The sequence below is a fragment of the Capsicum annuum genome, chromosome 1 (genome assembly GCF_002878395.1).
Source record: "Capsicum annuum cultivar UCD-10X-F1 chromosome 1, UCD10Xv1.1, whole genome shotgun sequence".
Taxonomy (NCBI): Eukaryota; Viridiplantae; Streptophyta; class Magnoliopsida; order Solanales; family Solanaceae; genus Capsicum; species Capsicum annuum.
Genome location: NC_061111.1, coordinates 247,841,221 through 247,864,282, shown reverse-complemented (window position 1 = coordinate 247,864,282; position 23,062 = coordinate 247,841,221). Strand labels below are relative to the sequence as shown.

Sequence of the window (23,062 nt, the reverse complement as noted above, 5' to 3'; positions counted from 1 at the left end):
CTCTGTGGATTAAAAAAACAACCTAATATCATTAATGTGTCACTCAAAGGGTAGAATTTTATTTCTTTTGGTATTGCCTAAATTTCTAATGGTCATTTTAATCTATAATTCAACAAAAATTCGCTAAAAAAAAAATAAAAAAAATGTATCACCCAAAAGGGGAAAATTTCAATTTCTTTGAAGCTTTACTTCTTTTCTTGGAGAAAAGGAGGAAGAAAAGGAAACTTGTTAAAACTATATCTGATTTTCATTATACGAAATAAGTTAAAAGAATTATTACTTAAAAAAAAAAAAAGTTAGCCTAACATGGCAAACAATTTAGGGAAGATATCTTTTTGAAGACAAATATAGACGAAAACCTTCGACATTATGCCTATTATACTTGTTAAGTTAATATCAAATAACGTTCAAACTTTAGTGTTAAAAATCAAATGAATTGCATTATGCCACTTTTACTGGTAGAAAATATGGAAGAAAAGTAAGTATATATGGCATAAAAACATATATTAACATATATGAGCGCATATATATATATATATATATATATATATATATTTCCTTATTTAGATTTTTTTTAACTTAATGTCTATATTAGTCTTCGCAGAGATTATTTTTTACCTATAAAATAGAACTAAACATTGTCTCCTGGACATCAATTCTCATCATTTTCCAAAACATTAGCCATGTTGATTAATACTAAATATTTCACTTTTATCCCTAAGTTAGTTCTTTTATCTTTCTTTTATCCTTCTTTAGTATGTTATCGTAAAAGTGTAAATGGCTTTACTGTAGATGTTATTCACCGTGATTCTCCTCTTTCACCTTTTTACAACCCATCAATTACTCCATATGAACTCCTTCAAAATGCCTTCCACCAGTCATTCTCCCGGGCTTCCTCCTTTAGGAAAAATTCTATTAAGTCAATCCAGTCAACTGTTAACCCAACCGGTAGTGCATTCCTCATGAAAATCTCAGTCGGAACTCCCCCAGTAGACATTCTTGCCACTGTCGACACCGGCAGTGACTTAACGTGGCTACAATGTGAGCCTTGTGTCCATTGCTTTCAACAAACGGGCACACCTATTTTTAATCCCAAAAATAGCTCTACTTATTTTACTGTTGATTGCGAAAATTTATATTGTCAAGACTTGGCACCTATCACATGTAGGGATGATATATGTAACTATGAACAGGGTTATAGTGACAAATCATATAGCAGAGGTGAACTTGCTATTGAAACTTTCTCATTTACTTCTACTTCTGGTGAAAATGTCGCAATTCCTCTCACCTTCTTTGGTTGTGGACATGACAATGCTGGAAATTTCCCTACTGGAGTTGTTGGCTTAGGTCGTGGCGATATCTCAATTGTAAACCAAATGAATGATGACATCAAAGGGAAATTCTCTTATTGTTTGATTCCATTTGATGCATCAAAAACCAATGATAAACTAACTAGTCACATCAATTTTGGTGATAGTGCTGTTGTGTCGGGTCCTGGAGTTGTTTCAACACACATGACAAGAAAGGAAAGTCAAAAATCCTTCTATTATCTATTTTTGGAAAGTATTAGCATCGGAGAAAAAAATTTGCCGTTCAAATCTACTAAAATTTTTCCTCCTGGTCAAGCTAATATTATCATCGATTCAGGTACAACACTTACGCTTGTCCCTTCTGATTTTTACCTGAATTTGGAGGAAGCAGTGGTGGCTTCGATTAGTGCTACTAGGGTAAACGATCCGGCTGGGACTTTTAAGGTATGTTACGCATCCGATATTGTCACTATCAACGCTCCTAGGATTGTCGCACATTTTACAAATGCGGATGTAGAGTTGTCACCAGAGAACTCATTTATACAGTTCGGTCCAGGTGTGATTTGTCTTGCAATAGTGCCATCAGATGATCTTTTTATTTTTGGGAACTTGGCACAGTTGAATTACTTAATTGGATATGATCTTGTGGCCAACCAAGTTTCATTCTTGCCTACTGATTGCTCTCAGCATTAAGGATTTTAGTTATGTATAGGGAGTGACAAGTTTATATGCATATACATGTAATGAATTTGGCTATTGGTATAGCAGTGTTGTTCAATTCTTTAAGAGTTATAGTATTTATTTCATCTGATGCTTAGAGATCTTTTATGTGTTCAGCGATATTTTTTTTTTTTAATTCAATTACCCAGTAAAGTCTTGGTCAATTTGTATTAGCAGAAGCGGATGGCTAGACCATGCCTCACTTACAACAAGACAAAAGGAGTCACACAACAAAAACTTACTCTACTCCTTCCAAACAATTATATAAAATCAACTAACAAAAAAATTGGCTTTATCATACCTAGCAGTTCTAAGGCTTGGCATTCGCCATTTATCCAAACAGCATTTCTAGGAAGCTGTTTTGAACTATAAAAGAATTCAGATTGTCCAGAGGCCGATGCCAACTTTGCCCGACAATCCGCAACTTGATTTCCCTCCCTTAGAATGTGGGTGAATTAGGTGTTTAATAGGTCATGCAGTTGATTTTTCTAAATGTACCCTTTTGATAAGACTAGAAGATCCTCTACTCTTTAGGTGTATTTATTCTGAGATTTTATATGAACAAATGAGTCAAGATCATAAGTCATAACTACCCAAAAGGGTAATACACTATGCCACTAACATATATATGGAAGCACTAACACTATTCCACAAGCTAAAAATTGCACTCTAGGAAAACTCATTAAACCTAGTGTGTGTTTGCTATGAATGAAAATGTTTTCCATGGAAAATGTTTTCATAGAAAATTCTTTCACGGAAAAAAAATTTCTTAATTATTTTCTCATGTTTGGTTGGTGAGTGGTAAAATTTTTTGGAAAATATTTTTGGTGAATGAAAGACATTTTTCATAAAATATCTTTTAGTGTTTGACTGGAGAGTAGAAAATACTTTTACGAAAATAGTTTATGCACCAGGAACCAATCCAACAATCGATCTGGGAGAAAAACCTACACCCGAACCAGGGTCCAACCCCAGCCTCGTCACTCAACCCGAGACCCAACCTCGACTCCCGACCCCAACACTTAACCACGACTCTAGACCAAGATCCAACCACGACTTCCTACTCCTGACTCGACCACTGACCTCGATTCTCGACCTCGACATCCGACCTTTAACTCTAGATCTGAAACCCGACCATAACACCCGATTTAGGACCTAACACCGACTATCAACCGATTCCCGACCTCGATTCCGAATTCAAGACCCAGACCGACTCTTGATTCCAAACCTGAGAGTTGACCCCAACACCTGACTCAAGATCCAACCCCGAATACCAACACTGGTCTCAAGACCTAACCCTAACTTCTGAACTAGTACTTAAGCTAGGGTTGGAGTTGAGAGACAGGTCCCAAGTCGGGTCAAGATCATACCGTGATTCAATCTCGATGTTGGATCACAAGTTGGTGTTTGAAGTTGTTCTGTGATCGAGTTCAGGGTCTGGTCGAGTCCGGGCCCCAAGTCGAGGTTAGACATTCGAACCCATGTCAGTTTTGGATCGGATCTCAAGTCAAGGTTGGATCCCAGGTCTTGCGTCTTGGATCAGGGTTGAGAATCAGGTCTCAAGTCAATAGTCGGGTGTCAGATTGGGAGTTGGGTCGTAAATCAAGGTAGGGAGTCGGTTTGTGGGTCGAGAATCGAGAGTCAGGTTAAGAGAGTTGGATCCTAGGTTATTGTTGGAAATTGGTATCCAAGATTTGGTTTAGTATGGAAAGTTGAGGTAAGAGGTTGAAAGAGAATTTTAGAAAATATTTTCCTTACTATTTGAAGGTAAGTCCTTTTCCTTTGAGGAAAATAAGTTAATTTGAAAAACATTTTTCAAAATATTTAAGTTAACCAAACATGAGAAAATTGTTAGTACGCTATCCAACACTTCTTTTTCCTAGCAAAACTTAATTGATGATTGCAGATAACTATTATTATATGAGGCAAGAAGGGAAACAATCAAACACATTTTAAGGAAGCTAATGAAGCTGCAAGAATATCTCTTTGATAGAGACAAAATGGGTGCTATATTTCCTAGCTTAGTATCTTTATATAATGACTCTTAATTATGTTTAATGAAAATCTCGTATTAACAAAGAAAAAATATGGAAGGAAAATAAGGAATATATATGGTGTGAATTTAATTAGATATAGTATCTATCTATCTATATCTATATATACTACCTTAAAAGTATGCATGAACTCAAAAAACATAAAGTACAATTACTAATTTACCCCTAAATAAACTATTGATTTCATTAGTGTGGGTTTTATTTGTCAAAAATCGGATTTTGAATTAAAAGTGGCAAACAATTTTGTCAATTAAGTGGGGGTCCTTCAAGTTTTAAATTTAGGTAAAAGTGACAAAAAAATTTCAATTTTTTTTTTCTTTTTTAACATTTTCGCTCCAACAACTATAAAAGTTGTCTCAACAACTATATAAATTGTCTCAACGACTATCTCAGTATTCGACAACTGTGCAAAGTTGTTCCACAACTATGCAAAGCTGCCGGACAACTTTGATAATTGTTGGGATAACTAATGCAATTGTCGAATAACTGTCCTTAGTTATTTAAACGACTTTACCTTATTTAACTTAATACTATTGTGGGATCCACTTATCACCATTGTTTAATTGAAGAGTTGATAGGTATTCTCAGCTAATTTTTCTCGTCAGAAATTGTTGTCATTACTGAGTCCATCTAGAAATTAGAACTGTTTTGTTCCATATTGAAGCAACTTATGCTGGCTTACTTTGTCTTGTAATTTTTGTTCATGTGCTTATTCTCAGTATTCATATTTTTTGATACATGTGCTTATTTTCATCATTCGTAGAGATACTTTATTTAAAAGAATTCTTTTGATGGATTTTTTACTTATTTGATGGACTAGTTATCATCATATTCCACACGTTGTTTGGGTTTCTTTTTGTCAGCAGATTGCTGTCATTATCAGTTGTGCTTCTACTGCAATTCACAAATTCAGATTAGATTTACCGTCATCAAATTTTTCCATCCCTATAAACATGTTCTAAGTTTACACCTTCTATCTATTAACTCCTACTAGCATGCTATTCACTTTTCCATCGGTAAAATAGAACCACAAGTCATTCTTCCCTTGTATATGCTCTTGAGTTCTAGCAAAACATGAAAAAAAGGATCAATGAGAAAATTATGCTATTTAGACAAGAGTAGCCATGGCTATGTAAGCTTTTATGGAGCAGAAACAGAGAAATGAAAACTGTAAACTGAAACTGAGAAGAATGACTTACTTTCTTTTTCAATCAGTTTAAAAAAGAATGACTACTTTCTTTTCTGGCAATACTTTAATTTCAACTTTTCACATGGCATGTTTAGGACCACAAGATTAAAGAAAATTTTGGTACATTTGACACAACTTTAATTTAAGGCCACAAGATTCAAAAGTGTTCTTTATTTTCTTAAACTTTGTGTCAAGTCAAAGTAGGTCATTCTTTTTTAAATGGAGGAAGTATTATTTTTCTCTGATTGATCTAAGCATCTATATATAGATGAGTACATTATTTCAAGAATAGTCGAGAAGCTTCTCAGCTTAATCACTATATACTTGCTGAACTTTCCAATTCTCCCCCTCAAATTGAAGGATGCTAAATGTTGAGCACACCAAGCTTGTTTAACAAATGAGAGTGTTGATCATGCCACAAGCTTTTAGGAAGGATATCTGCTACTTGATTTTGTGTGGGAACATACAAAGTCTGCACAAGACCACTCTTTCACTTGTCCCTGATGGAAGTGACAGACAATTTCAATGTGTTTAGTCCTTTTATGAAAGATAGAATTAGTAGCAAGTTGTATGGCTTATTTACTGTCACTAAACAAGGTGATTGGTTTAGGAACCTGCATATTCAACTCTGAAAATAACCCTTCTAGTCAAGTTAGTTCTGTAACAGTTGAAGCCATACTTCTGTATTTTGCTTCAGCTAAACTTCTTGAAACAGTATGTTGCTTCTTAGACTTCCAAGATACTAAAGAGTCACCAAAATGCATCACATATCCAGTAACAGACATTCTCATATTAGGGAATGCAGCCCAGAATCACACTAAGAAACAAGTTTTGTATTAGGCTGTGCCTTCAAGCAAATACCTTGACCTACAGAGCCCTTTAAGTATCTAACTACCCTGTGTGCAGCTTCAAAATGAGATATTTTTGGCATTTGCACGAACTGACTCAAACTTTGGACAACATAGCTAATGTTTGGCCTGGTTATGGTGGCATACATGAGCTTACAAATTAACCTCTGATAAGAAGTTGCATCTTTCAAAACAATATCACCAGTAAGGTTTGTGACTTTATCATACTCCACTGATGTCAACCTGGCATTGGACTCCAGGGGTGTTAAAGCTGGTTTTGCACCAGCTAAACCAGACTCTAAGATTAGCTCAAGGATATACTTTATCTGATTCAAATAACTACTTGTGGTGACCTTAACACATCTATTCCCAGAAAGTACTTAAGCTCCCCTAATTATTTGACTCTGAATTGTTTGTGTAGGACTTCTTTAGCTTCAGATATCATAGCCTGATTGTCAACAAATTATCCATATAGACCAATACTATCACCATTCTTGTAGTCTTTTTCAATGTAAAAAAGAGTAATCATGAGCAGTCTGAGTAAAACCTGCAGTTATGGGTGTTGTAATTAGCTTAATATTCCATTTTCTAGAGGCTTGTTTAAGTCCATATAATGACTTAAGCAACCTATAAACTTTTTGACTTCCGTTTTGTTGAAAACCTTCAGGCATTTTTATATAGACTTCTTCATCCAAATATCCTAGTAGGAAACCATTGTAGACATTCATTTGATACAAGGACCATCCTTTTGAACAATTACACATCTGGCAATGACCATCTTTGCTGCAGGTGAAAATGTGTCATGGTAATCTAGACCTTCTTGTTCACTGTAACCTTTAGCTACCAACCTTTCTTTGTCCCTTTCAATATCACCATTTGTCTTGTAGTTTATCTTATAGACCTATTTTGAGCCAACAACATTCTTACCAGGGGGTAAGTTAACTACCTCCCAGGTGTTATTGTCATCAAGTGCCTAAATTTCCAACTACATAGCCTGAATCCACCATTCATCTGTTGCAGCTTGGATGAAAAATTATGGCTTTATTAAATATGAAAGACTATTCACATAACATTGATAGCTAGGAGTGGTATGCTTGTATGATAAGTAGTTTTCAATGGGATATGTGGTGCCTTTCTTCTTCCCAGGTACTGCATAATCCTTCATCCAAATAGTTTGCTTGATCATTCTAGCTGCCTTTCTAGGTGGACAGGACACAAAATCTACATTATCTGTATGTGAGGAACCTGAATCCAATGGTAAAATATCTAAATGTTCAGGTTTATCTTTTGGTGAATCAAAGGCAAGATTATCTTGAGGCAATTCTTCTGCATATAAGGTGTGATCACCATCAATATTTGTGGAAATATCAGTTTCTTTATCATCACTATTCTCTGTATATGGTTGTGATATTTCGATAGACTGATAAAATGGAAAGACATGTTCTTGCAATCAAACATCTCCATTAACAAAAAAGTTGTCGGAGGTCAAATCAAGCAATAAGTATCCCTTCTATGTTGTAGAATACCCCATCAACAATGCTAGTAGAGCTCTCTCAAAAAACTTACCACCTTTAGGTAATGTTGAAGCATAAGTATTGAGGTCTTTAGATCTTTTAGTTCATAATAAGGATGCTGAGTTACTAAATAAATGTCATGTCTCTCCATTAGCTAAACAGACCAGATTACCATTTCTTGTCAGTAATAAAACTAAATTTCCTTTTCCCCAACAATGCAATTCTCATTGACGTACACCACATTCCGTAATTTTTTGATTCAACCAGTTTAATTAAAATTAGAGTTTCTCCTAACAAATCTGAGGTTCCAATGAATAAAGGATCATTCGAATCAATCATTGGTGCAATTGTGAATTACTTATACAACTTTTTCAATCCAAAAATCAACTGAATTTAATCAAAAAAGGGATGAAGAAAAAATAGAGATTTTAGCTTAACAAATGTCTTCTCTTTATAACTATAGAGATCTAAGCTTTATCTATCTAGCATCCATAATTGATTCTCTGATACCATGAGAAAAGTATGTTATTTAGACAAGAGCAGCCATGACTATGTAAGCTCTTATAGAGAAGAAACAGAGAAATAAAAATTGTAAACTGAAACTGTATTATTATTTTTCTCAAATTGAGCTAAGCAGCTATATATAGATGACACGACCTGAGTTGAGGCTCTAGCCGTGATGGACATCCCAAACCATAAAGGCTCGAGAGACCCCTTAGCAAACTATCATAAGCATATTTCATACAAAATAAAAGAGCGAAAGATATAATAAAAATTTAAGAAAAAACTAATAATCAGACCATGTCAATAAATTCTTGATAAAAGAATAACCAAATCTCTTCTAGGAAGCCTCTACTGAATACTAACTATCTAGGCCAGAACAAGGCCCCTGACTTGACCATAAACTGAAAGAAGTCAACATATGAGTAAATGTCTTTTGAAAGATAGATGACTCACAAACTCTGTCATATCCAAATGTTCTACTGATGTGATGGACCATGGGACTATGCCTCAGGACCTACATTATGAGACAATGAAGCCGCCACAGGGACGGTCAAACTTGGAATGTATTTGTATTCAGAACAATCCAAAAAACAACATATATTTCATATAGAATTTTTGAGAGCATGTGTAAACAATTTAACATCATAGAGATCAAAACCCATAGGGATAATTAAAGGATGATTCAAGCATGAAGAGAACAAAGAGTACAAGGTATTTTCAAAGGTTCAAATTTTGGATTAAAGACCCTTTTGGAGCCTTTTCAAGCCTTGTTCATGCAAATGGGAGCTTATGAGAGCATGGTGCCTTCAACCAAGGGAGTGTATTTGCTAAAACATGAAGAAGAGCTTTGAATTCATTCCAAAGGCGCCTCAAATTAGGGATATTATGGTCTTTTGAGACTCCCTTTTTACACTCCAAAGGAGAACCCTTCATTAAGGGAATTTTAGACATTATATTGTAATAATATAAATAAACCTTTAGCTTCCATTTTTCATGTACTTTGATGAATTGAAATTGAGTATTATTCTTAGTGTAGTTTCTTTCCTTAGTGTGGGGCTTGAAAAATACATCTTAGTGTAGGTCTTGGAAAAGACATCAAAACTTGAGTATTTTAATGCAATTGAATGGATTTTTATTTGTGTTGAACATTTGGAAAGAAAGGTATGATTGAGGAGTGTGAGTTCCTTTGGTCCACCTAAGAGTGAGGTTTGAACTATCATTAGTGGGGTGTGTTTTAAGGTTTGATACACTTTCTTATGTTAACCATTAGTGATATTAAGGGTCTCATTACCTATCCTTTTATTTCTATGCAAATCTTCTTCATCTCCTTTCTTCTTTGTGTGTTTTCTTTTTATTGTAATTGCTGTTTTTTGTTCCCTGTGTGTCTATTTTCGGTTTTAACCATCCTTTTGGATATGATTTGGGATCAAAGCCTTGTTTAGTGTCCTTATTAAGAAAATGTCAACAAAAAAGGGTCAAAAAATCTGAAAATATAAAAAAAAAAGTGTGTTGTCTTGTTGTTTGTGGTAGATCTGTGAGTTACAAGTTATATCTACTAAATTTTATTGTGTTTTGTTTGTTTCAAGTGCTATATCCTTTATCCTCAACACCTAAGGAGTCTAGATCTACTCTTGGAATAAGATTTTGGCGATTTTGAGCTAGATCCACCATGGATATGGCGTCTTGAAGCTCTAAAGGAGATAGATCCGTGTGGTGTTGTAGTGTTGGATGGTGGTTGTTTATGATTTTGTGATATTTTAGTTCATATTGGCCTAAGGAACCTAGATCTATAAAAAAATTAAAGGTTAGGATTTATTTGAGTGAAGGTCAAACGTTGGTCAACCCTTGAATATTCATCTTGTTCGTCTATGTTCATCCAATCTTGTTGAAAAGAATGTTCAAGAAAGGTGTTTGATCCAAAAAAGGAGAAAATAGAGAGTGTAATTGGTGTTTGTGGAAGAATATTCCTTGGCATATTCATGGTCATCCAAAAGAAGGAAGAAAACAAAAGAGACAACCAAGTACAAATCAAGTACAATCCAAGTACAAAGGGGGGACCAATCTTTTGAATTCAAATTGGAGCTTTGAAAGAGCTCCAAACTTGTTGTTTTTACCTCCCAAAGAATTTTTCTCTTCTTCCCTAAGGTGTAGGCCGAGACTTGAAGTAAATTTGGGATTGAAATTTCAAAAACCACGTCCAATCTTTGAGTGCCACGTCATCACTAGCCAATCAGCCAAATTGAGTTCCTAAGTAGTTTTCCTAGTTTCTAATTTTTGTTTCTAGTTTCAATTTTATTTTTTCTATCCCTAATTAACAACTAGTAAGTACCTACTAGTTTGATAACTAGATTAGAGTCCGTTCGTTTCGCGTCTTTGATTTTTGTGTGGTTTTCTCATTTTTGAATTCGTAGTAGTTTGTTGGTTCAAGTCTGCACATCATTTTATTTGAGTCATATCAAACAAAAATAGACTCTGAGCCAAGGTATATTCACCAGTCAATTCACTTTTCAAGTATTCAACACTTATGAGACCAAGTGTGAGGTGAGATCCGAGAGTGAGAGAGTTGGCGAGGATATTTGAACTAACTTGTTTGTTCGTTTTGTAGGTTTGTTTCTTTATTTTAGGTACCATGTCTTCCAATAATTTCAATACCATGTTTGATCGCATCAATGCCCATTTTGATAGCTTCATTGAAGATATACGCCAAATGCTTAGTGCACTAAATCCCAATTTTGGGATAAGTGATGAAGAAGTGAGTCCAAAGGGAAACATTGACATATTCCCTTGTAATGTGGAGCATAAGGACTGCCATGATGCAAAACCAAGTGAATCACACACTTCCCATGATCTACAAGGTAATAAAGCTATCTTCTACACCTCTAGAAACTTGAATTGTTGTGATGTGGCTAGTAGTGGACAAAGTGGGGTAGTTTTGGATTTTCTTAGTAAATAAGTGTGTGAATATTTGTTTTGTGATACTCTTGGTGTTGCTAGGTTTCATAAGGACCAAACTCTTGTTGTGAGTATGCAAGCACTAGTTGATCCTTTAGATGACAAAATCATTTCTTTTCATAAGAATGATTTGTGTCCATCTAGTGCTAGCACTTATAACTTGAATAAGGTTCCATTACGAAGTGATAAGAGTGTTTACACACTAGTTGACCCTTGTGAAAACCAAGGTGAGTCTACATTGGTATGTGAGTTTCCAACCACTAGTGAGGTGTGCAAAATGATCGATCGGGTGGAGTTTACCTTGAATTGCTTGAATATTTAGGAAACTCGAATTGTGATTGTTCTTGTGATTATGTTTTTATGTGTGATACCTTTGATGCTCATGATGATTTGTATCTATGTGGGGATTACTCTCTTAAAATAGAAAGTGGTGCATGCTTAGAAATTCCATTTATTTCTTCTTTGTACGTTTCCTATGTTGAGCATCCTAGTTATGATGAACTTGGAACTAGTGAGTACTTCCATAAGGGCACCATAGTTATAGTTGATTTGTGTGACACCTTTCGCTACTCTCCATTTGCGTTTGATGATGCGTATGCTATTATAGAGAGTATGTCTTTTAGATTAGGTGAAGCCTATGGGGGAAAAGAGTGTTGTCCAGATCCATGTCTAAGGCCACTCTTTCCATTTGACCCCGATGCCAAATATGGATATGATGATGCTGGCATACCCAAATTGTTTCTTGGTCTACATGACAAGCAAAGTATTATTCTTGAAAACCGGAGGGCAAATGTTTCATTGTCGTCTTGGGATATTGCTTCTAGATGTGCATCCTTGCTTGACATAATTGTGCTTGAATTGAATGAATCCCAATTTATGGATGCCAAGTTGATGTTTAACTTGAAAGAAGGAAGCCATATGTGTTTAAATGACTTGATTCTAACCTTTGTGCTAAAACTATTGAATCAATTGGTATTCTTTTAGATGATAGCACCTTGGATGATGCCTTTACACTTGATGCCTTCCTATACTACCTCTTTTCTTATGATGATATCCATGCTAGTTTTAGATTTGTTTTATGTAGGGGTAGGATATTTGTTTGTTGGTCTACTTGGAGTTACAATGCTATATGGCTTTTGTGGACCTTTATAGTTGCCTTACATCTTGATGTTTGCCTTAGCTATGTCCTTTGTGATGCTTATGGGAGGTGTTTCATGATAATAACAAAGTATTATTGGTTTTATTTCAAATATGTACCCTCTTGGCATGATAGACTAGTGAAAGGAATGGCTTCTCTCAGTTTAGAACCTAGTCTTCTATTTTCGTTTGATCTTGGTGTACTTATGGTGTGTGGGAGTTGTAGTTTTGGTTCATTCTTATATTCTTTTAATGTTGATGCTATTTAATTCTTTGGTATCCTTTATGTTAAGATTTTCATGTTGAATACGAAGGATATGTGGGTGTATGTCAAGTGTGAGAAACCATGGGTTGATGATATGAGTGTGGTACTAATACTAACCCTCCTACCAAGTGAGTTGTGTCCTTGTTTTCCTCTCTCTTTGGTTTTAAAAGGTGCGAATTTGAGGACAAATTTCTTTAAAGATAGAGAGAATGATACAAGCATGAAGAGCACAAAGAGTACAAGGTATTGTCAAAGGTTCAAGTTTTAGATTGAAAATGCTTTTGGAGCCTTTTCAAGCCTTGTTCATGCAAATGGGAGCTTATGAGAGCATGATGCCTTCAACCAAGGGACTGTATTTGCTAAAACATGAAGAAGAGAATTGAATACACTCTAAGGCAGCCTTTAATACACTCCAAAGGTGCCTCAAATTAGGGATATTATGGTCTTTTGAGACTCCCTTTTTAAACTCTAAAGGAGCACCCTTCATTAAGGGTATTTTAGACATTGTCTTGTAATAGTATAAATAGACCTTTAGCTTCCATTTTTCATGTACTTTGATGAATTGAAATTGAGTATTACTCTTAGTGTAGTTTCTTTCCTTAGTGTAGGGCTTGGAAAAGCCATCTTAGTGTAGGTCCTGGAAAAGACATCAAAACTTGAGTGTTTTAATGCAATTGAATGGATTTTCATTTATGTTGAACATTTGGCAAGAAAGGTGTGATTGAGGAGTGTGATTTCCTTTGGTCCACCTAAGAGTGAGGTTTGAACTACCATCGGTGAGGTGTGTTTGAAGTTTTGATACACTTTCTTATGTTAACCATTAGTGATAGTAAGGGTCTCATTACCTATCCTTTTATTTCTATGCAAATCTTCTTCATCTTCTTTCTTCATTGTGTGTTTTCCTTTTATTGTAGTTGCTGTTTTTTGTTCATTGTGTGTCCATTTTCGGTTTTATCCATCCTTTAGGCTATCAAAGAGCTTCAAATCATCCTTGTAAAACATAGACTCAACTCTTTGATTTTATTTGGCGCTAGATGGTACACCTCACAAACATAGTACCCACGGGCTATATGGGTCTGTCATTACCACGTCGGCCAAGTCCCCAACCCAAGTTTGTCGTAAGGGATGGGGTGCTATAATATAATACTCCTAAGGGCTCATAGACAACATACAATCTATATTTTAATACACAATAATCCCACGGCAGCAAAACACGATTTTGGGAAATACGCTATCTAAACTCACGTCTTCTTTAGGTAACCATCTAACTCTCTTAGAGCCCATTTTTAGCCACTTAAAATCATAATTCATGCTTATTAAATTTTATTTCTTATCCTGTTAAGGGAATATACGTCATAATCAGACTTGCAAGTCATATGATATCATACCAAATCATATCCATAGTCCTTTTTATTAAAAAAAACTTATTATTCACCATCAAGATGTTTCATTTATCATGAAAGATTTCTCTTTCAAAAAGAACGTAAAAGTTTAGGTAAAACAATTTCCTTTCAAGACACAAATCTTAGGTGGTCGTCTCTTTCATAATCTATACAAGTTTCATGAGAAACAAAAACAATTCTTTGAAATACATTAAGTGCTCTCTGGAAAATCATATAAGGAGTCAGTCCATAATTTACTACAAGAGCATTCGAAACATATACCTATTCATATTAATCTGAGAACCCCAACAAATGTAAAACACATAATTCTTGTCATAAAATTGGGGTTCACAGTTCAAACACATCAAAATTCATAACATTCTCAAAATCAAACTACCAAACTTGTAGAAAACCCCATAGTAAATACATAATTTCATCATATCAAGGGAGTTTCATAATTCATGCTTCTAAATCAATTTCAAAGTTCATAACCATAAAATAGGGATCTTTCATAAACCATGCTCTTAAATCAATTCTCAAGATTCATAACATACATATATAAACATAAATACACTTTGAAATCCGTAGAGAAATCATGCTTACACCCATTAGTATTGGGATAACTCTACATACCTTTTGACAAAGGAAAACTGAAGAAGAGCTTTGAGATTGAAAACCATGATCCTTAGAATTAGGAAATTCCTCTTGATGTTCTTAGGAGGAAGATAATGAGGATTTGGGGCTTTTCCACTAGTCTTGTACGACTCTAAGGTTATAAAGATTTATAGGGGGAGTTATGGGGGTGAAAGGACCATTTTCCCTTGATTTAAAAAGGGAAAAACATATTTTGATGGATGAAAGGGAGGGTCACGCCGTGGACCCAATTGCGCACCTTGGATAATGTCTTACTAAAATGCTCGTAACTTTTGACTTCAAACTCAAATTAAAGAATGGTCGGTTTCGTTGGAGAGAAAACTCAAAGGGATTTAATTTTATATATAATAGGCCACATAACTTGTTATATTCTAGGAGTAATGGTTATTGGAAGTTGACCCAAGAAAAATCGTATGCATAACTTTAATAGGTAGGAAAGTACTCAACTCAACTTTGAGATAGGAGATATTTATGACTTCAATCCATCTCCGAAAATGTTCTCACCCTAAAGAATTAATATCCACACTTATTCCTACATAGAAATCATTAAGTTTGGGTCTATATATGTAGGATAGATGATTCAAACTTGAGTACAAAAGTGTTGGGTGTTACATTATCTCCCACTTGGGATCATTCATCCTCATTGATGGGTAGGAACTTGTTAAAGCTATTGAATTATAGAATAAAGGACGTAAACTTACATACATAGGCATTCAAGAAGATCTTCATGACATCATCAAGTGAAACATGTATGTGTGAAGCATGAGAATAAAGAGAATTGATATAGATATGACCTTGGACATGAGTTCTATGGATCATGATCATCACAAAGTAAGGAATGGATTTATGTGGTGACCATAGGTTTTGATTTACATTGATACTAAACATGAAATAAGATTTTGCAGGACATAGGTCGAAGTATTCTTTACCCAATAGACCTTAAATTTAGTGACACTACTCAACTATGCTATGCTTTCTACTGCAAAGAACACACCTCATCATTTCAAACTATAATTTCCCTACAACACACCTAACTATAAAAGTCTAATTTCGATCACCTAGTACTTCCATGTTGAAGCTTAAACTCGAATTAAAAGGTGCTATCTTAAGTTATGGGACCCTATATTCTACATCCCTTTAAGAATATTATTTCACCTTATTACTATAATTAAATAACCTCAGACCTTAAATCAAGGAGTGCTAACCACATAGCACCATGGTTTGTGTATTCATCAATCACAACATTCAAGCCTATCATTACTACACCTACTTTATGGATCTCTCCACTAAAAAACAGAAACTTCGATCACTCTCACAAAGATTTTTGCCACATATCCCTTTCCTAACTATTTCACATAATGAAAGTTTATCTCTCTCTTCTCTCTTCACCTATAACCTTAGCTCAAGTAATCACACCAAAATTTTCACAATCAAGAAAATCTACCTTTTTATCTAAAACCTTACAATACTTATATAACCACCATCACCCTAATATAAGGAAGGTCATTGAGGGACTAGAGCACAAGAATCAAGAATGGGAGTAGCACTATTGAATTATAACTTGTATTTGTTTCTCTACTCAAGGTGGGGCCTAAGAAGTAAGATATGATATTATAGGTATGGAGTACTTCATATATCAAATGTCTAGATCGTAAATAGAGGTTTGTTCAGTCATAAACATAATGCAACATGGGTTCTTAGGACTGGGCATGGTGAGAAACATAAGTGCATATATCATGAGTTTTATAACCTAAAATCCAGGATTGATATATCCAAGGGATAAAACAGGGATTGTTGCTTGAAGCTATAGCTTCTCATTTTAAGATTTGAGAATGACCATGAATTTACATAAACCTTATATCTTTAGTCTAAACCCGACATAAAATGAATCGGTAACACATAAAAAATATAGTTTCTTAGAACTAAGCATGATATGAGACATGGGTTTTTGGATCATGAGAGACATAATATAGAGCTTGAATACTAGGAAGCTTGGATTGCTGAGGGGCATTATTGCTTCTAGTTTGGAGGTTGGAACATGGACATAAATTGAATAGAAAACTTGAACCTTAGGCTTAGGCATCACTTGAATACATAACACATTGGTAGAATGCAAGACCCGATAAAATCCTAGCTTAATTTAGCCTCTTTTAGCATGGGAAGAGGCCCCAAACTTAGAAAATTTTAAGCTAAGTATTGAAACTCAGTCTTATTTTGGACTCAATATTTTGATGAACTTATTTTCGACTCTTACGATCTTAAAATACCAATTTTAGGTTGATTCATGATCAGGAATGTCAGCGGGTGTTGTCGGCCAAGTTTGGGATTTTTTGAACATCATTTAAGGTACTTTTAGGAGTCCAAAATAGTGGATCAATGCGATCTCAATGCGTTGCATTACCTATCACATCAACAGATATTTTTCTTACCTCCCTATGTAAATTTTAGTGAGCCGACGTGATCTCGACGTGTCACATCGGCCATCGCGTCTACCCCATCGATGTGACAATCAGTCTGCGCATCGCTGGACACATTTATAGTAGTTAAAAGTCCACGTCTAGGGGGGTATTTGGATCATTTTCTCACTTTTATTCTACCCCAAAATAGGTATGTTAATTTTTCATCCAAGGGTTTCCTTCCACCCTTGGAGTTCAAGAACTTTTTTAAAATTACAAGATGATTGCTTTCATGAATTTCATGTTGAATTTGATTGTATTCATGATTATGATGTTATTTGTGTTATAAATCCATGATTTATTACAAGCTTCATGTGTAGTAGTTAACGTGTAGGGTTATATGGATTTATGATTAAAACCCCTTGAATTTTTTGAGTTGTAATTGTGATCGTGATGCTTGCATGATTGATTATTATTATATGCATAAATTATGTACCCAAGTGTTTGATAAAATACTCATTTGAGTTGCATTGTGAAATCATAACATGTTAGAATGTATACAAGTTTGTACCATGGAAGTATTTGATAAAATACCTCAATGGATGAATTGTGACAAAGTGACTAGTTATCATGCTTTCAAGATTGTGCTACGTCTTACTATTCATGCTATCGAGTCCTGGGGGTATTCAATACCCAAAATCTAACTGTTTACTTTGAATTTTAGTAGCTACAGAGTAGTCTCAGTAATGTCATGGATAGTAGTACTACGTTAGTTACAGATCTTAGCGTATTCAGTCAGTTACAGAACCAGTAGTACTCAGTCAGTTAACAAAACTCTGTGAACTCAGTCCAGTTCAGTCAGTTGGTATGATAACTAACAGTTCAGTTAAGCCTATAATAGTCTAGAAATTAGTTTAGTGTCTCTTCAGTTGGGAGCAGGAATCAGCACCGAGAGAACCCAAGAATGGGGGCATTCCTGTCAGTAAAGCATTTGACCCTTAGTAACAATCCCTGTATTACAGAACTATGTAGCCAACGTAGGTTGAGATATCTTTCGGCCAAATTAGGGTTGATACATATCATATGACTTTTCCTGCCAGTAAGGATTGACGATATGTTTTCCTACTAGATAGGGTTAACTCACAGCCACTTCTGTTAGTATCCCTTGGCAAGGTGCTAACACCCTTCCAACTAAGGTGACAAGTTTGACCCCAGCTCAGTTTATAATCAGTGTATGTCAATTAGATGAACACTCCCACAGTTATAATTTCCATTTTAGTCTCAGTATAAAACCTCAATTCAGTTGTCCGAAATAGGACTGTCAGACTCAGTCACCCAGCTCAGTATGGAACTATGTTTATTTCCACAAAAGCAGGACTGTCAGAAACGGTCATCAACTTATCAGTAATTTAGTTATTAGTGATCTCAGTTATAGTAAAGTAGATTTATACACAGCATTGCATAATCAGTAATTACAGTAGTTTTTGATATACATGTACTCTCAGTCAGTTATATTCATGTTACTCAACCAGTTATTCTTCATGCATATGAACCCTTGTATATCAGCCTACCTCACTTAGCATACTAGTAAATTCAAAGTATTGATGCATACTCTTTCTTTTGCACTATGATGTCTTATATCATAAGTTTAGATGCACGGGCTCTTGACCATACTTAGCAGCTGAGACTATTAACCGTAGATTTAGTGGTGAGCCCTCATAGTTCGAGGACAGAGGTATCATTTCAGTATTTCAGTATTCAGTATATTCTGTAGTTGGATTTAGTTGGGGACTTTTCCCATCAACTCCATATTCAGACAGTTAGAGGCTTGAAGAGTAGATTATTTTAGACAGATGTTTAGTTTTTCGAACTTATTTATCAGTATATCAGTATTTATTTTTATTTATGAACCTTACATCAACTTTAGCCTAACTTTTGAAATTATTATAGTGCTATTATTCAGTGATTGCAGTAGGTACCAGTCATGGGTTAGCTTGTGGTCCTTTGGGATTATGTGCACCGTGTGATGTCCAGGGTGCAGACTCAATATGTTACAAACTTGGTATCAGAGTCTAAGGTTCATAGAGTCCTAGGGAGTCTGAAAGCTGCATCTAGTAGGGTCTTGTGCATGGGTGTGTAGCACACCACACTTATGAACAAGAGGCTATGGGGTATTTTTAGGAAAAGTTTCCCTTCTATTAGTATTCATATTGTGCGAGTGAGCATGAGATCAAATTAAAATCCCTGCCTAATCCAAGTTTCCCTTCCGTTTATAGAATATGCCTCCCAAAAGGACTAATGGAAGAAGAACTGGAAATCAGCCAGCACCTCTGGTAGTTCAGGTAAATCCCCTTGGGTGAGCATATCGCCATGCAGAATTCAGAGCAGCTTTCTTCACCCTAGCTCAATTTATGTAGCCCAAAATAAAATCCTAGATGTTTTCCAAGCCAACCCAATGGCAAATACTGCTGCAGCTAAAATTTGAGACTTTACCCGAATGAATCCTCCATTATTTACCGGGTCTAAGTTTAAAGTGGACCCACAAGAATTCCTTGATCAGGTACAGAAAGTCACAAATATTATGGGGGTAACTGCTAGTAATAGTGCTGAGTTAGCTGCATATCAGTTACAAGATATGGCTCACTCATGGTTCAAGCAGTGGAAGGCAGGAAGGGCAGCAGATGCAGGCCCCATGGAATGGGAGGAGCTTGCCACTACTTTTCTGGATAGGTCTTCCCACTGGAGTTTAGAGAAGTGAAAGTTTTGGAGTTTATTAATATAAAGTAGAGCAATATGATAGCAAAGAGTATTCTCTCAACTTTACTCAGTTAGCCAGATATGCCCCTCATGTGGTAGCTGATAATAGGTCTAAGATGAGTAAATTCGTATTTGATATGTCTAACAGTGTGGTCAAGTAGTGTAGGACTGCAATGCTGATTAAGGAGATGGACATATCCAGGCTCATGATCCATGCTCAGTAGATAGAAGAGGAAAAGAATAAGGAGAAGGAGAGGAAAAGTAAGAGAGATAGAACAGGTAGCTCCAACTTCACTCAGCCTAAGTTAGAGGGTGGTAATCATTCTCAATTCCACAAAAAATCTTCCGTTCTAGCTCTTTCCTCAGCCAGTACCCCTGTGACGAGATTCAGAGATGGCAATAAAGATAAGGCCTCAGGCCCTAAACCCCAGGGTAGTGTTAGCAGTGCCTGAACAAACCTTCTTTGCCAGAAGTATTGCAGAAACCACCAGAGTATCTGGAGAGCTGGCAATGATGTATGTTTCGAATGTAGAAATACAGGCCATAAGGTTAGAGAGTGTCCTCAGGTGGGTTTTAGAGTTAACATAATTGTCTCCCATCTCAGTCCGATTGCCCGAAATAGCAGGGATCGACTTTCAGTGGCACCAGTCGACAACGCCCAAACAAGCTTTATGCACTTCAGTCCTATCAGGATTAGAAAAGTTCTCCTGATGTGGTCACTGGTATGTTACAAGTTTATAATTTACATGTTTATCCTTTGCTGGATTTAGAAGCTTCTTTGTCCTTTGTAACTCCTTATATAGCTATTGACTTCAAAGTCAGTCCCAAAATCCTAGTAGAACCCTTCTTAGTCTCTACCCAGTGGGTAAATCTATCATAGCCCAATGGGTATATAGGAACTGTCTGGTTATGGTATCTCAGAAGGTCACTTCAGCAGACTTAGTAGAATTAGAGATGACAGATTTTGATGTCATTCTCGACATGGATTGGCTTCATTCATGCTATGCTTCAGTTGACTATTTTTAGTTTTTGAATGAACATGTCCTTGTGTGGAGGGGTAGTACTTTAGTACTTAGGTTTCAACTTGTTTCGTACCTTAGGGCGAGGAAAATGATATCTAATGGGTGTGTCTATTATCTTATTCTAGTTAAAGACTCTAGTTCAGAGATCCCAAATCTTGAATCAGTTCCAGTAGCATGTGAATTTCCTTATGTATTTCCCAAATATCTTTATGGAGTCCCTCCCAAGAAGGAAATTGGCTTTGGAATAAACCTTCTTCTCGATACTCAGTCCATATGTATTCTTCCATACAGAATGACACCACCTAAACTTAGAGAGTTAAAATAATAGCTAAAGAACCTTTTAGACAAGGGGTTTATTAGAACCATCATTTTTGCGTGGGGTGCACCAGTCTTATTCGTGCATAAGAAAGACAGTTCTCTTAAAATTTGTATTGACTAACATCAGTTAAACAAAGTCATAGTCAAGAACAAGTATCCACTTCCTAGAATCAATGACTTGTTTGACCAACTTCAGGGTGCTAGTTACTTTTACAAGATAGACCTTAGATCAGGCTATCATCAGCTCAGAGTCAGAGAATGTGACATTCCAAAAAAGGTTTTTAGAACTTGGTATGGTCACTTTGGATTCTTAGATCATGTCGTTTGGTCTTACCAATGCCCCGACAGATTTCATGGACTTGATGAATCGTGTGTTTAAGAAGTACTAGGACATGTTTGTCATAGTCTTTATTGATGACATTCTTGTCTACTCCCACAGTGAACATAATCATGCAGACCATCTCAGAATAGTATTACAAACTCTCAGAACCCATCAGTTGTTTGCCAAATTTAGTAAGTGAGAATTTGGCTAAGGTCAGTAGCTTTCCTTGGTCAGATAGTTTTTAGTGATGGCATTTGAGTTGATCCTCAAAAGACTAAAGCAGTAAGAAACTTTCCTAGGCCCATCTCTCCATCAAATATTAGGAGTTTCTTGGGTTTGGCAGGCTATTACTAATGGTGTGTTGAAGGATTTTTGTCCATTGCATACCCTATGTCCAGATTGATTCAGAAGAAAATCATATTCTAGTGGTCAAATTCTTGTGAGAAGAGTTTCTAGGAATTGAAGACTCGACTCACTACAACCCCTATTTTGACTTTACCAAATAGTTCAGTCAGATATGTTGTGTATTGTGTTGCTTACAAAGTTGGTTTGAGGTGCATTTTAACACAGAGAGGTAAGGTCATAGCCTACGCCTCTAGATAGCTTAAGCCCCATGAAAAGAACAATCCCACTCATGATCTTAAGTTAGTAGCAGCAGTGTTTGCCTTATAGATTTGAAGTCATTACTTATATGAAGTACATGTTGATGTGTTCGGAGACCATAAAAGCCTGCAGTATATGTTTTCCCAGAAAAACTTGAACTTGTATTAGAGAAGGTGGTAGAGTTTTTGAAAGACTGTGACATAATTTTTATGTATCATCTAGGCCAGGGCAATATATGTAATGCTCCAAAATCCAGTTCTCGGGATGCCACACGGTGCTTCGAACTACAAGTAGTCTTGAGCTAATCCTAGTTGCTTTCTATTAAGTCTGATTCTAAACATAGGGAAAATATGAATATGAAATCATAATAATGTGGAAAATATTATCTTAAATATACTAGAAGTCTTAGTAAAACAACACTGAAAAATCTGAATTCTGAATCAAATGTGTAAAACTGAATCTAGTAGTCTGACAAGCCTCTACTATCTGAATCTAGAGGGTCACTGGGATAGGGGCCCAACTGACTTAAAATTTCTGAAATGAATAAAGGAACATCCACTAATAAACTGAAAGTATGAATAATTAAGTCCCCAAACTATAAGGACTCACCAACTGCAGGGATATAGATGAGATGCTCGGGAATCACTCATGCTGCTGAGACTGAGCACATAAACATACATTATGAGACAATGTAGCAAATAGACAAATATATGGATCAGTACTTTAAGGATGTACTAAGTATATGGGGGTGCATGCAATAGGTAAACAACATCATCACAGTTTATAAAATCATGCATGCTAAATGTAAATGACTCACATAGGCTTGAGTAATCAAAAATCTGAAGATCATAAATCATAAATGATAAAACATATAATGTAAATCTTGTAACCCATTACACTTAGTTCTGAAGTCTGTAAAATAGCTTATCTTAGGGCTTAAAATCTTAAGACTATAACTTACAAAACATATGCTTTTATCTTGAATATTTAAATCAATAGACTATTAAAAAATGGGGGACATCTATTAGGAGGTTGTTCAAACCAACATACACCATGTGAGCATCCATGGAGTCCCACATCTGGCCCCGTTAGGTAGGGTTTTTCTACCCTTGCCA

General features: G+C 35.6%; 1 protein-coding gene and 1 long non-coding RNA gene across 2 annotated transcripts; one reads left to right on the top strand and one right to left on the bottom strand.

Annotated features, from left to right (window-relative positions):
• Nucleotides 1-683: 683 nt before the first annotated feature.
• On the top strand, nt 684-2,003 carry LOC107857354 (aspartic proteinase CDR1-like). The gene has a single exon (XM_016702249.2). It carries the CDS (start codon nt 684-686, stop codon nt 2,001-2,003), a length of 1,320 nt encoding a protein of 439 aa, XP_016557735.2.
• A 6,401-nt stretch (nt 2,004-8,404) lies between these two features.
• LOC124891551 lies at nt 8,405-14,652 on the bottom strand. The gene is made up of 2 exons (XR_007049737.1): nt 14,509-14,652; nt 8,405-8,653 (listed from the first exon to the last, which is right to left on the bottom strand). It is a non-coding gene; the product is annotated as an uncharacterized LOC124891551 (long non-coding RNA).
• Between the last annotated feature and the right edge of the window lie 8,410 nt (nt 14,653-23,062).

Excerpts from the sequence above, each read along its gene's own strand:
- LOC107857354 (XM_016702249.2), top strand. The coding sequence starts at position 684 with ATGTTGATTAATACTAAATATTTCACTTTTATCCCTAAGTTAGTTCTT.